Below are 16753 nucleotides of genomic sequence, written 5' to 3'. Positions count from 1 at the left end.
CACAGTCACAACTTCGGTTGTTCAACATGGCTACTCACCACCACTGAGAGGGAATGTGAGGTGATGTACGAGAGCGAGCAAGTGACTTGGAAGGTGAGCAGATACAGAAACCCTAACCAGTTGTCCCTTACTTGACCACAGGGGTACTGAGGCCAGTAAGAACTGCTGGCTTGGCTGGGATCTGCTAACTCATCACAGGTCAAGCTGAAACCTGGGACCTTCTTGCTATGCAGCTTATTATCCAAAAGCTGCAGAAGGTACAATTTGCAGACAGGCCGGACCAAGTGGAAACCATCTCTCAACAACTTTTTTTTTGGTTTATTTACAAAATAAAAACTTTTAAACCAATAACAGATTAAACATTTACAACTACAAAAAAACAGAATGCAATACCAGATGACTGTCTGCCAATGAGCAGCACTATTCCATTCTGAATTAATTTTATTTCAAGTGTTTGACAGTAGTTCTTAATGCAGAGTTTTGGCTCCTGTTTCATTTTGAACTGCATCACCAACTAATACATTCATACAATACCTTGGGTGGGGATAGTATAGTGAACATGAAAGGCAAGCTCTAAGAAAGCTAAGTAAACCTGAATGAAGGCAGTAACACAGCAAACACTGTTCCCAGATGCGCCAGGATAAGGAAGCAAATTTGTTCCTGTCTGCTATAATAGTTTGCTGGCACTTGGAGTTGGAGTCAAAGCCAGGGACACAGCCATACTTGTTTGGGTGAATTTTAGACAGGAACTAGATCTGCAAAACTAAGCTGGCACATGCAATTAACTGAAGCAGCTCTTCAGAAGAGCTGGCAGAGGTTTGACAGGCAAATTGGCCTCTTCTGGCCTGAAAGAATCTGTGCACATATTGAAGGTTCATATTGTACTCAGCTTCTTTCCAAACCATGCTGCAGGTTTAGGGCTGGAGCATGGGTGATAACATTAATGCCTTTTGTTAGACCCGGCCTGTGCAGTCAGTGCTTCAGTGATAGCTCTCTACCCTCAGAGTAACCAGAAGTGTACCACTCCCCTCATGGCTGGATGGTGGAACAGTGCAACTGCAGATCACTCCTCAGACCCATGTCCCAGATCAGAATTTAAACTGTGAATCATTTTAACACCATTAAAGCCAATACCTTGCATTGTACAAATAAAAATCAGAATAAAAACCAGTGATCAATTCAGTGGCTCTTGGATTATACTGCTGTGCTCGGTCACAGATTGGTCACTGCTCAGAGTGGATCACACTACCAAGACTAACTAAACTTCATGCATCACCATTTACAAACCCATCCAAGTTACAGCCAACTTTGTTGTGTTTGACATTTTAACATGACAAAAAAAATCATTGAAATTGGCCAGTGATGTTTAACACTGTGGTGCCATGTCATTATTCCCCAACCTTCGCTTCCTTCCACATTCACTCACTCACAGCTCAAAACCTAATACCATCCAATGTCAACAACTATCTGTGTATCATTGAGGCTGTGATCTCTCTCTTCCTCCCTCTCAATACTGTATTACTTTAAGACCCTGTCATTAATGCTGCTGCCCTCTTTGCTGTAAGCCAACATACATTCTGCATGACCCTGAAGCTTGAAGAAAATGAAAAGTGGAATTCTCCTTCACAAATACCAGCAGGAGTGGCAAAAGCTGAAGACTTCCTGCTCCTTGGGATTTATGGGCTACGCTGTTAATCCAAGGTTTGTTTAACCCTCAGTTCCTCAGTCACATCCTGCATGGTATAAACGAATGTTTTGTGGAGAAATATGAAAACTTGCCAAATCGAATTCATGACAACCATCAAGCTGATGAGGTTTGATCTCCTGCTGACAAGGTTTGATCTCCTGCTGACACTCAATCTTGAACTGAAAAGCTGAGAGAGTGGCCAGGTATCAGAAGACCTGTTCCTCCAGTGCATGTTGAGATGGAGGAAGGAAGGAAGAGGTCATGAATTTAGAGAGCTCTGCTCTCCGATTCCCAATTGTTTCTCTTCTTTGACTATGCTATAATATTACTACCCACTTGGGGATGCAGAAAGGGAACAGAGGAAAGCAGTAACTAGGTCAGTCAGTCAGCGGCTGCCAGCCTGGGAGGGGGCAAGAGGAAACATACTGTCCCTGCACTGACTCCTATGCTTCTGAATCCCACTGATTTCCTTTCCTAGGAGCTCCCATCCTTTCTGCTCAAAGACACCTTCTAATAAATGGTAAATTACCTTGGATTGTACAGGGAAGAGCTGGAGGTAGGGCTGCTTAAAGTGGCCAGACACCTCGTTGCAAACACAAGGTATTTATGAGAGCTGGAGGGTAAAAGAGAGAAACCAGTGATCTGACCTGGCCGCTGACAGGCCATCCTTCAGGAGATAGCTCTTAAAATCAATCTCTGATTGGCTCATAAGGGTAAGGAGATTTTAAGAACTGGCTCAAGGAGGTCTGAGGATTTAGAGAGTAATCCCTTCCACCTGCACTAAGGGTATTACCCTAAAACTATATCAGTATTTATATTGAAAACTGAAAGGGCAATCTTAGATTTGGGGGTTGAATGTGTAGATCAGTACTGGAACCATGCGCCTGCAACATCCAAATCAGGCACAAGATAACCCATTCCTGTCAGTCTGTGAAAACTCACTGGTTAAGATTAGATTCGATTTTTACAGTGTGGAAACAGACCCTTCGGCCCAACAAGTCCACACCGACCCTCTGAAGAGTAACCCATCCTGACCCATTGCCCTCTGACTAATGTTAACTGGTAAAGGCTGGGGGCAGGGAGGGAAGCAGAGTCCCTGCCTCTGCTGGCAAGTGCACAATGCGAATGGAAAAATTATTGATGAAGCAGCCTACAGCTGAACAATCTGCTCACGTACGTGCCCTTGGTTCACCACTGATGAATAACTACTTCACAAGACATTGAGGGTGGGGAGCACTTGTGGACCTGGGGGACAGACAGAGACAGAAAACTGGGGGAAGGGGCAACAGACAGCATCCAAACAGATACGGCCTGGTGGCCATTTGATTAGAAAGCTACATTGGAATAGACAGCAATATTTTCAAACATCTATTATAGGGTTAAGAAGTTTGAGTATAAGGTTGACAATCAGTTCATATGTAGCACAATGGCTCGGGGAGGGGTTATTAGTTCCTTTTTGTGTCTTTTTCTGTCTTGTCACTGTCACGTTTCAGATTGAGTAAAACCCACACCCCCCACCTCACTGTTAAATCGAGGCTTTCCTGCAGCATTTACTTCCAAGAGATTCACAACTTCCCTCTCACTGCAAAACACAAATACACCTGGCGAGCTCTGAAAAGTGGCATTTCTCACCCGGTGAAATTAAAATCAACTTCCCATGGTCTTCGAAATAGAGCAAAGTTCGAACAAACTGAGCGTAAAACTATGATCTTTGTGCAACCATTGAAAAGCGAATCAATGCCACATTGTTAAACACATAATTCACAGAATGAAAGATAGGCCCCTGTAAATGCCATCAGTTTGGGAGCAGCCACTCAACCATGGCACCTGCCCACTTGTTTCTTTAATATATATCATTTACAATAGAAGTAACAATATTACTGATCAGGTTATGCAGGGATTGGGGTGCAAAGTACTTCCTGCAGAGTCCTTCAGTATGCCCAGGGGTCTCGCTGTCGGTTTTCACTGCTACTCAAGTTACCAGATAACTCCTCTGAGGTTTGCCGGTGACCCATGGTGACCTCTCCATTCAAACTCTTGCGACACACGGGACAGGTATCATGCTGAAACACAGTAGTGTTTGAGAATTAAACAGTGCAAATCCTAAAATAATATGGCTTCAGTTGTGAACTGCATCATGCATCTTTCACTCTAGTTTGTATTAATGCAGACTCTCGGAGGATTACAATTTACTCGACTGCCGTGATTCAGTAAACTTTTGCAGGACACGTTACCACTTTGATTCAAGCAATCAACCCAACAGTCAGAACTTTAAAACAAATCAAGTTACAGATAAGAGAATGGGCAGATTTCCTGGAAATCCAGAGGGAAACAACTTCCCAGCCGGGAAGTGAGGAGAGAGATTCCCCAGTCAGTCTTTGTGACTACTCCACAAGTCCCATTCCTTCACAAACACAAGTTGAACTTGGAGAATGGACTGCAGAGGCGGAGAGCAAACATGTGTAACATTTCAGTGAAAGCATTGCTGTGCAGGATAGCTCACCAGTTCTAACCAGGGTACGATGCAGTCGCTGTGGAAGAAGTGGTTACAGGGAAGTTGTCGAACCTGTTCCTCAAGAAGATAATCCTCTTTACAAACGGGACATTCTAAACCGGAATCTACAGCAATGTAAGTCAGAGATTTATATTAACACACAAGGAAAACCTTCACTTCATTCCTTACTGTGCAAAGATCTATAGTTCCCCATCATCACCTCCCTGAATTACATGTTACATCCATCCCCATGTGAAGCGCTCCATTTTGGTAAATGGTCCACACATCTGTCCATGACACAGACTTGACCAGTCCTGGCACAGAGTATCACTTTTCTCTTCCATCCCTATCGCTCCCCTAGCATTGCTCCCCAACCTCCCATCGCTCCCCAACATCTCTCACCAACATCTCTCACCAACCACCCATCGCTCCGCTAGCATCGCTCCCCAACTTCCCATCGCATCGCTCACCAACCTCCTATCGCTCCCCAACTCCCCTTCGCTGCTCACCAACCTCCCATCGCTCAACGTCCCATCACTCCCCTAACATCACTCCCCAATGTCCCATCACTTCCCTAACATTGCTCAACAATGTCCCATTACCCCCCTAACATCTTCCACCAACGCCCCATCACCCCCCAACATCTCTCACCAACGTCCCATCACTCCCCTAACATCGCCCCCCCCAACGTCCCATCGACCCCCCAATGTCCCATCGACCCCCAACGTCCCATCGACCCCCTAACATCTCCCACCAACGTCCCATCACTCCCCTAACATCTCTCACCAACGTCCCATCACTCCACTAACATCTCTCACCAACGTCCCATCACCCCCTAACATCTCCCACCAATGCCCCATCACCCCCCTAACATCTCTCACCAACGTCCCATCACCCCCCTAACATCTCTCACCAACGTCCCATCACCCCGCTAACATCTCTCACCAACGTCCCATCACCCCCCTAACATCTCTCACCAACGTCCCATCACCCCCCTAACATCTCTCACCAACGTCCCATCACTCCCCTAACATCGCCCCCCCCCCAACGTCCCATCGACCCCCTAACATCTCCCACCAACGTCCCATCACTCCCCTAACATCTCTCACCAACGTCCCATCACTCCACTAACATCTCTCACCAACGTCCCATCACCCCCTAACATCTCCCACCAATGCCCCATCACCCCCCTAACATCTCTCACCAACGTCCCATCACCCCCCTAACATCTCTCACCAACGTCCCATCACCCCCCTAACATCTCTCACCAACGTCCCATCACCCCCCTAACATCTCTCACCAACGTCCCATCACCCCCCTAACATCTCTCACCAACGTCCCATCACTCCCCTAACATCGCCCCCCCCAACGTCCCATCGACCCCCCAATGTCCCATCGACCCCCAACGTCCCATCGACCCCCAACGTCCCATCGACCCCCTAACATCTCCCACCAACGTCCCATCACTCCCCTAACATCTCTCACCAACGTCCCATCACTCCACTAACATCTCCCACCAACGTCCCATCACCCCCTAACATCTCCCACCAACGCCCCATCACCCCCCTAACATCTCTCACCAACGTCCCATCACCCCCCTAACATCTCTCACCAACGTCCCATCACCCCCCTAACATCTCTCACCAACGTCCCATCACCCCCCTAACATCTCTCACCAACGTCCCATCACCCCCCTAACATCTCTCACCAACGCCCCATCACTCCCCTAACATCTCTCACCAACGCCCCATCACTCCCCTAACATCTCTCACCAACGTCCCATCACCCCCTAACATCTCTCACCAACGTCCCATCACCCCCTAACATCTCTCACCAACGTCCCATCACTCCCCTAACATCTCTCACCAACGTCCCATCACTCCCCTAACATCGCGCCCCCCCAACGTCCCATCGCCCCCCCAACGTCCCATCGCCCCCCCAACGTCCCATCGCCCCCCCAACGTCCCATCGCCCCCCCAACGTCCCATCGCCCCCCCAACGTCCCATCGCCCCCCCAACGTCCCATCGCCCCCCAACGTCCCATCGCCCCCCCAACGTCCCATCGACCCCCAACGTCCCATCGACCCCCAACGTCCCATCGACCCCCTAACATCTCCCACCAACTTCCCATCACTCCCCTAACATCTCTCACCAACGCCCCATCACTCCCCTAACATCTCTCACCAACGCCCCATCACTCCCCTAACATCTCTCACCAACGCCCCATCACTCCCCTAACATCGCCCCCCCCCCAACGTCCCATCGCCCCCCCAACGTCCCATCGCCCCCCCAACGTCCCATCGACCCCCAACGTCCCATCGACCCCCTAACATCTCCCACCAACTTCCCATCACTCCCCTAACATCTCTCACCAACGCCCCATCACTCCCCTAACATCGCCCCCCCAACGTCCCATCGCACCCCCAACGTCCCATCGATCCCCAACGTCCCATCGCACCCCCAACGTCCCATCGATCCCCAACGTCCCATCGCACCCCCAACGTCCCATCGATCCCCAACGTCCCATTACCCCCCTAACATCTCTCACCAACGTCCCATCACTCCCCTAACATCTCTCACCAACGTCCCATCACCCCCTAACATCTCTCACCAACGTCCCATCACTCCCCTAACATCTCTCACCAACGTCCCATCACTCCCCTAACATCGCCCCCCCCAACGTCCCATCGACCCCCCAATGTCCCATCGACCCCCAACGTCCCATCGACCCCCAACGTCCCATCGACCCCCTAACATCTCCCACCAACGTCCCATCACTCCCCTAACATCTCTCACCAACGTCCCATCACTCCACTAACATCTCCCACCAACGTCCCATCACCCCCTAACATCTCCCACCAACGCCCCATCACCCCCCTAACATCTCTCACCAACGTCCCATCACCCCCCTAACATCTCTCACCAACGTCCCATCACCCCCCTAACATCTCTCACCAACGTCCCATCACCCCCCTAACATCTCTCACCAACGTCCCATCACCCCCCTAACATCTCTCACCAACGCCCCATCACTCCCCTAACATCTCTCACCAACGCCCCATCACTCCCCTAACATCTCTCACCAACGTCCCATCACCCCCTAACATCTCTCACCAACGTCCCATCACCCCCTAACATCTCTCACCAACGTCCCATCACTCCCCTAACATCTCTCACCAACGTCCCATCACTCCCCTAACATCGCGCCCCCCCAACGTCCCATCGCCCCCCCAACGTCCCATCGCCCCCCCAACGTCCCATCGCCCCCCCAACGTCCCATCGCCCCCCCAACGTCCCATCGCCCCCCCAACGTCCCATCGCCCCCCCAACGTCCCATCGCCCCCCAACGTCCCATCGCCCCCCCAACGTCCCATCGACCCCCAACGTCCCATCGACCCCCAACGTCCCATCGACCCCCTAACATCTCCCACCAACTTCCCATCACTCCCCTAACATCTCTCACCAACGCCCCATCACTCCCCTAACATCTCTCACCAACGCCCCATCACTCCCCTAACATCTCTCACCAACGCCCCATCACTCCCCTAACATCGCCCCCCCCCCAACGTCCCATCGCCCCCCCAACGTCCCATCGCCCCCCCAACGTCCCATCGACCCCCAACGTCCCATCGACCCCCTAACATCTCCCACCAACTTCCCATCACTCCCCTAACATCTCTCACCAACGCCCCATCACTCCCCTAACATCGCCCCCCCAACGTCCCATCGCACCCCCAACGTCCCATCGATCCCCAACGTCCCATCGCACCCCCAACGTCCCATCGATCCCCAACGTCCCATCGCACCCCCAACGTCCCATCGATCCCCAACGTCCCATTACCCCCCTAACATCTCTCACCAACGTCCCATCACTCCCCTAACATCTCTCACCAACGTCCCATCACCCCCTAACATCTCTCACCAACGTCCCATCACTCCCCTAACATCTCTCACCAACGTCCCATCACTCCCCTAACATCGCCCCCCCCCAACGTCCCATCGCCCCCCCAACGTCCCATCGCCCCCCCAACGTCCCATCGCCCCCCCAACGTCCCATCGCCCCCCCAACGTCCCATCGCCCCCCCAACGTCCCATCGCCCCCCCAACGTCCCATCGACCCCCAACGTCCCATCGACCCCCTAACATCTCCCACCAACTTCCCATCACTCCCCTAACATCTCTCACCAACGCCCCATCACTCCCCTAACATCGCCCCCCCAACGTCCCATCGCACCCCCAACGTCCCATCGATCCCCAACGTCCCATCGCACCCCTAACATCTCTCACCAACGTCCCATCACCCCCCTAACATCTCTCACCAACGTCCCATCACCCCCCTAACATCTCTCACCAACGTCCCATCACCCCCTTAACATCTCTCACCAACGTCCCATCACCCCCCTAACATCTCTCACCAACGTCCCATCACCCCCCTAACATCTCTCACCAACGTCCCATCACCCCCCTAACATCTCTCACCAACGTCCCATCACCGCGCCTAACATCTCTCACCAACGTCCCATCAACCCCCTAACATCTCTCACCAACGTCCCATCACCCCCCTAACATCTCTCACCAACGTCCCATCACCCCCCTAACATCTCTCACCAACGTCCCATCACCCCCCTAACATCTCTCACCAACGTCCCATCACCCCCCTAACATCTCTCACCAACGTCCCATCACCCCCCTAACATCTCTCACCAACGTCCCATCACCCCCCTAACATCTCTCACCAACGTCCCATCACCCCCCTAACATCTCTCACCAACGTCCCATCACCCCCCTAACATCTCTCACCAACGTCCCATCACCCCCCTAACATCTCTCACCAACGTCCCATCACCCCCCTAACATCTCTCACCAACGTCCCATCACCCCCCTAACATCTCTCACCAACGTCCCATCACCCCCCTAACATCTCTCACCAACGTCCCATCACTCCCCTAACATCTCTCACCAACGTCCCATCACTCCCCTAACATCTCTCACCAACGTCCCATCACCCCCCTAACATCTCTCACCAACGTCCCATCACCCCCCTAACATCTCTCACCAACGTCCCATCACCCCCCTAACATCTCTCACCAACGTCCCATCACTCCCCTAACATCTCTCACCAACGTCCCATCACCCCCCTAACATCTCTCACCAACGTCCCATCACCCCCCTAACATCTCTCACCAACGTCCCATCACCCCCCTAACATCTCTCACCAACATCCCATCACTCTCCTAACATCTCTCACCAACGTCCCATCACTCCCCTAACATCTCTCACCAACGCCCCATCACTCTCCTAACATCTCTCACCAACGCCCCATCACTCCCCTAACATCTCTCACCAACGTCCCATTACCGCCCTAACATCTCTCACCAACGTCCCATCACCCCCCTAACATCTCTCACCAACGTCCCATCACCCCCCTAACATCTCTCACCAACGTCCCATCACCCCCCTAACATCTCTCACCAACGTCCCATCACTCCCCTAACATCTCTCACCAACGTCCCATCACCCCCCTAACATCTCTCACCAACGTCCCATCACCCCCCTAACATCTCTCACCAACGTCCCATCACCCCCCTAACATCTCTCACCAACATCCCATCACTCTCCTAACATCTCTCACCAACGTCCCATCACTCCCCTAACATCTCTCACCAACGCCCCATCACTCTCCTAACATCTCTCACCAACGCCCCATCACTCCCCTAACATCTCTCACCAACGTCCCATTACCGCCCTAACATCTCTCACCAACGTCCCATCACTCCCCTAACATCTCCCACCAACGCCCCATCACTCCCCTAACATCATTTACTCACTCTCTTCCTGCCATGTCTTCCCTAACTTCTCTTGCTAAAGCCCCCTGCTATCTCTCCCCTAGTAGCTCCCCCCCCGCCCCCAACACCCCATGAATCCCTAATCTCCAGCTCTGAACTGAGATACAGGCAGTATTAAACAGATGTTAGTGTGCAATGCTTTCCCAATTCCTCACATGGAGAGAATGGGTTTTTCCTCAATCTTGTCCTAAGTGGCAGGGTACAATTCTCAGCTGATCCATGTCAGTAACTCAGTAGCAGTGAGCAAACAAAATAAACTTTGCAATTTCTGGAACCGTTTTAACATCTGTCTCACCATTACCCATTATCTCACAGCACCCTGTTCTCCTCTCCCCTTCCCACCTCCAGAATACAGTTCTTTGGATCTCATTATAGAATGGGATGAAGTGACACATACCAATCTGCTCCTGTGTTATATGCACTGTCGGGAGAGCTGTGATTTTGTCTTTGTCTGCTGGAGGCGGCCCCGTGTTTTCTAGTTGTCCCAGAAGCTGTGGAAGGGAAGCAGTGCTTTGAGATCAATGATAAGGCTGGTTCCTAGCAACCTTTAATATGTTAAGGGACTTGTTCCTCTCTTCTCCAGATGCTATTCTACAAGGATTCTCTGTGAGAGGGAGAATTTAACCAGGGAGAGGGAACAACACAACACATGTATGCACGCAGACACACACGCATACACGCACGCATATGAAGACGGACACGCACACGCATATGCACAGACACGCACGCGCACACAAGCAGGCATATGCAGACACACAGGCATTTGCACAGACACACACGCACGCATACGCAGACACGCAGGCATATGCAGACAAACGCACACGCACAGACACATGCATGCGCATACGCACAGACACGCAGGCATATGCAGACAAACGCACACGCACACGCACAGGTACAGACACACCTGCGCGCGCCTAGGCGCGCACAGACACGCGCGCCTAGGCGCGCACAGACACGCGCGCCTAGGCGCGCACAGACACGCGCGCCTAGGCGCGCACAGACACGCGCGCCTAGGCGCGCACAGACACGCGCGCCTAGGCGCGCACAGACACGCGCGCCTAGGCGCGCACAGACACGCGCGCCTAGGCGCGCACAGACACGCGCGCCTAGGCGCGCACAGACACGCGCGCCTAGGCGCGCACAGACACGCGCGCCTAGGCGCGCACAGACACGCGCGCCTAGGCGCGCACAGACACGCGCGCCTAGGCGCGCACAGACACGCGCGCCTAGGCGCGCACAGACACGCGCGCATATGCGCGCACAGACACGCGCGCATATGCGCGCACAGACACGCGCGCATATGCGCACAGACACGCGCGCATATGCGCACAGACACGCGCGCATATGCGCACAGACACGCGCGCATATGCGCACAGACACGCGCGCATATGCGCACAGACACGCGCGCATATGCGCACAGACACGCGCGCATATGCGCACAGACACGCGCGCATATGCGCACAGACACGCGCGCATATGCGCACAGACACGCGCGCATATGCGCACAGACACGCGCGCATATGCGCACAGACACGCGCGCATATGCGCACAGACACGCGCGCATATGCGCACAGACACGCGCGCATATGCGCACAGACACGCGCGCATATGCGCACAGACACGCGCGCATATGCGCACAGACACGCGCGCATATGCGCACAGACACGCGCGCATATGCGCACAGACACGCGCGCATATGCGCACAGACACGCGCGCATATGCGCACAGACACGCGCGCATATGCGCACAGACACGCGCGCATATGCGCACAGACACGCGCGCATATGCGCACAGACACGCGCGCATATGCGCACAGACACGCGCGCATATGCGCACAGACACGCGCGCATATGCGCACAGACACGCGCGCATATGCGCACAGACACGCGCGCATATGCGCACAGACACGCGCGCATATGCGCACAGACACGCGCGCATATGCGCACAGACACGCGCGCATATGCGCACAGACACGCGCGCATATGCGCACAGACACGCGCGCATATGCGCACAGACACGCGCGCATATGCGCACAGACACGCGCGCATATGCGCACAGACACGCGCGCATATGCGCACAGACACGCGCGCATATGCGCACAGACACGCGCGCATATGCGCACAGACACGCGCGCATATGCGCACAGACACGCGCGCATATGCGCACAGACACGCGCGCATATGCGCACAGACACGCGCGCATATGCGCACAGACACGCGCGCATATGCGCACAGACACGCGCGCATATGCGCACAGACACGCGCGCATATGCGCACAGACACGCGCGCATATGCGCACAGACACGCGCGCATATGCGCACAGACACGCGCGCATATGCGCACAGACACGCGCGCATATGCGCACAGACACGCGCGCATATGCGCACAGACACGCGCGCATATGCGCACAGACACGCGCGCATATGCGCACAGACACGCGCGCATATGCGCACAGACACGCGCGCATATGCGCACAGACACGCGCGCATATGCGCACAGACACGCGCGCATATGCGCACAGACACGCGCGCATATGCGCACAGACACGCGCGCATATGCGCACAGACACGCGCGCATATGCGCACAGACACGCGCGCATATGCGCACAGACACGCGCGCATATGCGCACAGACACGCGCGCATATGCGCACAGACACGCGCGCATATGCGCACAGACACGCGCGCATATGCGCACAGACACGCGCGCATATGCGCACAGACACGCGCGCATATGCGCACAGACACGCGCGCATATGCGCACAGACACGCGCGCATATGCGCACAGACACGCGCGCATATGCGCACAGACACGCGCGCATATGCGCACAGACACGCGCGCATATGCGCACAGACACGCGCGCATATGCGCACAGACACGCGCGCATATGCGCACAGACACGCGCGCATATGCGCACAGACACGCGCGCATATGCGCACAGACACGCGCGCATATGCGCACAGACACACGCGCATATGCACAGACACACGCGCATATGCACAGACACACGCGCATATGCACAGACACACGCGCATATGCACAGACACACACGCATATGCACAGACACACACGCATATGCACAGACACACACGCATATGCACAGACACACACGCATATGCACAGACACACACGCATATGCACAGACACACGCATATGCACAGACACACACGCATATGCACAGACACACACGCATATGCACAGACACACACGCATATGCACAGACACACACGCATATGCACAGACACACACGCATATGCACAGACACACACGCATATGCACAGACACACACGCATATGCACAGACACACACGCATATGCACAGACACACACGCATATGCACAGACACACACGCATATGCACAGACACACACGCATATGCACAGACACACACGCATATGCACAGACACACACGCATATGCACAGACACACACGCATATGCACAGACACACACGCATATGCACAGACACACACGCATATGCACAGACACACACGCATATGCACAGACACACACGCATATGCACAGACACACACGCATATGCACAGACACACACGCATATGCACAGACACACACGCATATGCACAGACACACACACGCATATGCACAGACACACACACGCATATGCACAGACACACACACGCATATGCACAGACACACACACGCATATGCACAGACACACACGCATATGCACAGACACACACACGCATATGCACAGACACACACACGCATATGCACAGACACACACACGCATATGCACAGACACACACGCATATGCACAGACACACACACGCATATGCACAGACACACACGCATATGCACAGACACACACACGCATATGCACAGACACACACACGCATATGCACAGACACACACACGCATATGCACAGACACACACACGCATATGCACAGACACACACACGCATATGCACAGACACACACACGCATATGCACAGACACACACACACACGCATATGCACAGACACACACGCACACGCATATGCACAGACACACACACGCATATGCACAGACACACACACGCATATGCACAGACACACACGCATACGCATATGCACAGACACACGCATACGCATATGCACAGACACACGCATATGCACAGACACACACGCATATGCACAGACACACACGCATATGCACAGACACACACACGCATATGCACAGACACACACACGCATATGCACAGACACACACGCATATGCACAGACACACGCATATGCACAGACACACACACACGCATATGCACAGACACACACACGCATATGCACAGACACACACACACGCATATGCACAGACACACACACACACGCATATGCACAGACACACACACACACGCATATGCACAGACACACACACACACGCATATGCACAGACACACACACACACGCATATGCACAGACACACACACACACGCATATGCACAGACACACACACACGCATATGCACAGACACACACACACGCATATGCACAGACAGACACACACGCATATGCACAGACACACACATATGCACAGACACACACATATGCACAGACACACACATATGCACAGACACACACACAGACATATGCACAGACACACACAGACATATGCACAGACACACACACATATGCACAGACACACACACACATATGCACAGACACACACACACATATGCACAGACACACACACACGCATATGCACAGACACACACACACGCATATGCACAGACACACACACACACGGACACACATTCTTGCCAGCCAGGGTTAGCAGATTGAAACGATTCTCCCAGTAACTAGCCAGCTTCTCAGTGCAGCCTGGCAATTGAAACTGGAGCACACCCTGCTCCTAATGGTACTGTATTGCGGTGGGTGGCCGATTGCTCATCAATCCATCAGAGCCTGTACAACCTTCTCTCAGTTCATTTTTCGACCAAGCTCCTGATGGCTAACCAGACCAGTGATGGTGTCTGAACCTCTCCTAGGAGGGTGCGATGTGGAGCATAAGACCAGCCTGCTATTACTAAGATCAGGTTTGAGCCAATGTTGTCCTGTGGTGCCCAGCAGAGCACCTCTAAATTAATCCCTACAGTATGGAAACAGGCCATTCGGCTCAGAGTCCACACCGCTCCTCTGAAGAGCATCCCACCCCCTCTACCCCTGCATGTCCAATGGCTAATCCACTCAGCCTGGAGACTAGGAGCAATTTAAAAATGACTGATCCATCTAACCTGCACATCTTTGGACTATGGGAGGAAACCGGAGAATTTGGAGGAAACCACGCAGACACTGGGAGAATGTGCAAACTCCACACAGTCAGTCACCCGAGGATAGAATCGAACCCGGGTCCCTGGTGCTGAGAGGCAGCAGTGTCAACCACTGAGTCACCTGTGTCGCCTGTTTTTCTGTGTCCATCCACAGTTCCCTGTGTTGAGGTACACAGACTACTGGTCCACCTGTAGTAGCCAAATTACAACCTAATCAGGTGGAAACAGCACCGAATCTGAGAGAGTGTTTGATATAGACGTGGACGCCCAGACAGTAGTAAAAGCTTCACAGAAACAGGGAGAGGCAATGTGGATGGAACGAGATAGAAAGTCAATAACTAATAAGACAAAAGGGATCTGTGAGATGGTGAAACTGGGGAAAAGCAGGAAGCATGGGCAAGGAACATTCACCTGAAAAACTCAGGACTTACATTCCTGGGTGTTACAAACTTAACAGTCTTTAGAAAAAAAATCTCTCAAATCTTTAGACGTTCCTCAACTGCATGAAAGCTAAAACAGAGCAACAAGCACTGGAACAGAACTGGCCGTCGTTCTCACCTGTGTAATCACTGCATCAAGTCCACTCTGCCCCCAGGCATAATCAGCAGGGTTTGAGTGTAGCATCCCGCTCCTCACAAAGGGAGAGACAGATTAGGAACATTTCACCATCACATGAAGAAGTCATCCAACTGTTTATTACACCAAACCCTGCACTCCCACAGACAACACAGGGCCAGATGCAAAGAGGAGCTCCCTCTGTTAAAATCAAAGTAAAGCTTCTCTACTCTTTTCAACTGAAGGTAACCACATCCCGCCCTCACCCAACACTACCAGGAAAGAGACAGTATGGAGTTAGATACAGAGTAAACCTCCTCCTACTATCTTAAACAGAAAGTAAAGCTCCCTCTGCACGGTCCCTATCAAACACTCCCAGGATAGGTTCCACATTGGGTTAAGATACAGATAAAACTTCCTCTACTCAAACTGAAAAGACTCTATCACTTTCAGTACGGGAAGCACAACAGATCCAGACCATCCAAAATGGATCTGTGTTCAACACAGAGTAAAGCTCCCTTAACACTTTCCCAATCAAACACTCCCGGGCAGGTACAATACAGGGTTACAGACAGAGTAAAGCTCCCTTAACACTTTCCCAATCAAACACTCCCGGGCAGGTACAATACAGGGTTACAGACAGAGTAAAGCTCCCTTAACACTTTCCCAATCAAACACTCCCGGGCAGGTACAATACAGGGTTACAGACAGAGTAAAGCTCCCTTAACACTTTCCCAATCAAACACTCCCAGGCAGGTACAATACAGGGTTACAGACAGAGTAAAGCTCCCTTAACACTTTCCCAATCAAACACTCCCGGGCAGGTACAATACAGGGTTACAGACAGAGTAAAGATTTTTCACTCTTGAACAGAAAGTAAACAATGTAAAGTTCCCTCTAAACTACTCCCATC

The 16753-nt window shown here is 52.6% G+C and overlaps 1 protein-coding gene across 1 annotated transcript in view; it reads right to left on the bottom strand.

Annotated features, from left to right (window-relative positions):
- Nucleotides 1–303: 303 nt before the first annotated feature.
- Nucleotides 304–16753, bottom strand: part of rnf115a (ring finger protein 115a) — a 32305-nt gene continuing 15855 nt past the window's right edge. The window contains exons 6-9 of the mRNA XM_087985135.1: nt 15844–15916; nt 10425–10518; nt 4191–4306; nt 304–3750 (exon numbers count right to left, since the gene is read on the bottom strand). Coding sequence (XP_087841261.1) covers nt 3619–3750; nt 4191–4306; nt 10425–10518; nt 15844–15916 — 415 coding nt within the window. The 3' untranslated portion in view covers nt 304–3618. The remainder of the gene's footprint in view (nt 3751–4190; nt 4307–10424; nt 10519–15843; nt 15917–16753) is intronic.

The sequence above is a fragment of the Chiloscyllium plagiosum genome, unplaced genomic scaffold, assembly GCF_037043375.1.
Source record: "Chiloscyllium plagiosum isolate Xiang-an unplaced genomic scaffold, Cpla_swu_hap1 HiC_scaffold_50, whole genome shotgun sequence".
NCBI classification, from domain to species: domain Eukaryota; kingdom Metazoa; phylum Chordata; class Chondrichthyes; order Orectolobiformes; family Hemiscylliidae; genus Chiloscyllium; species Chiloscyllium plagiosum.
This window is presented reverse-complemented; position numbering and strand designations above follow the sequence as displayed.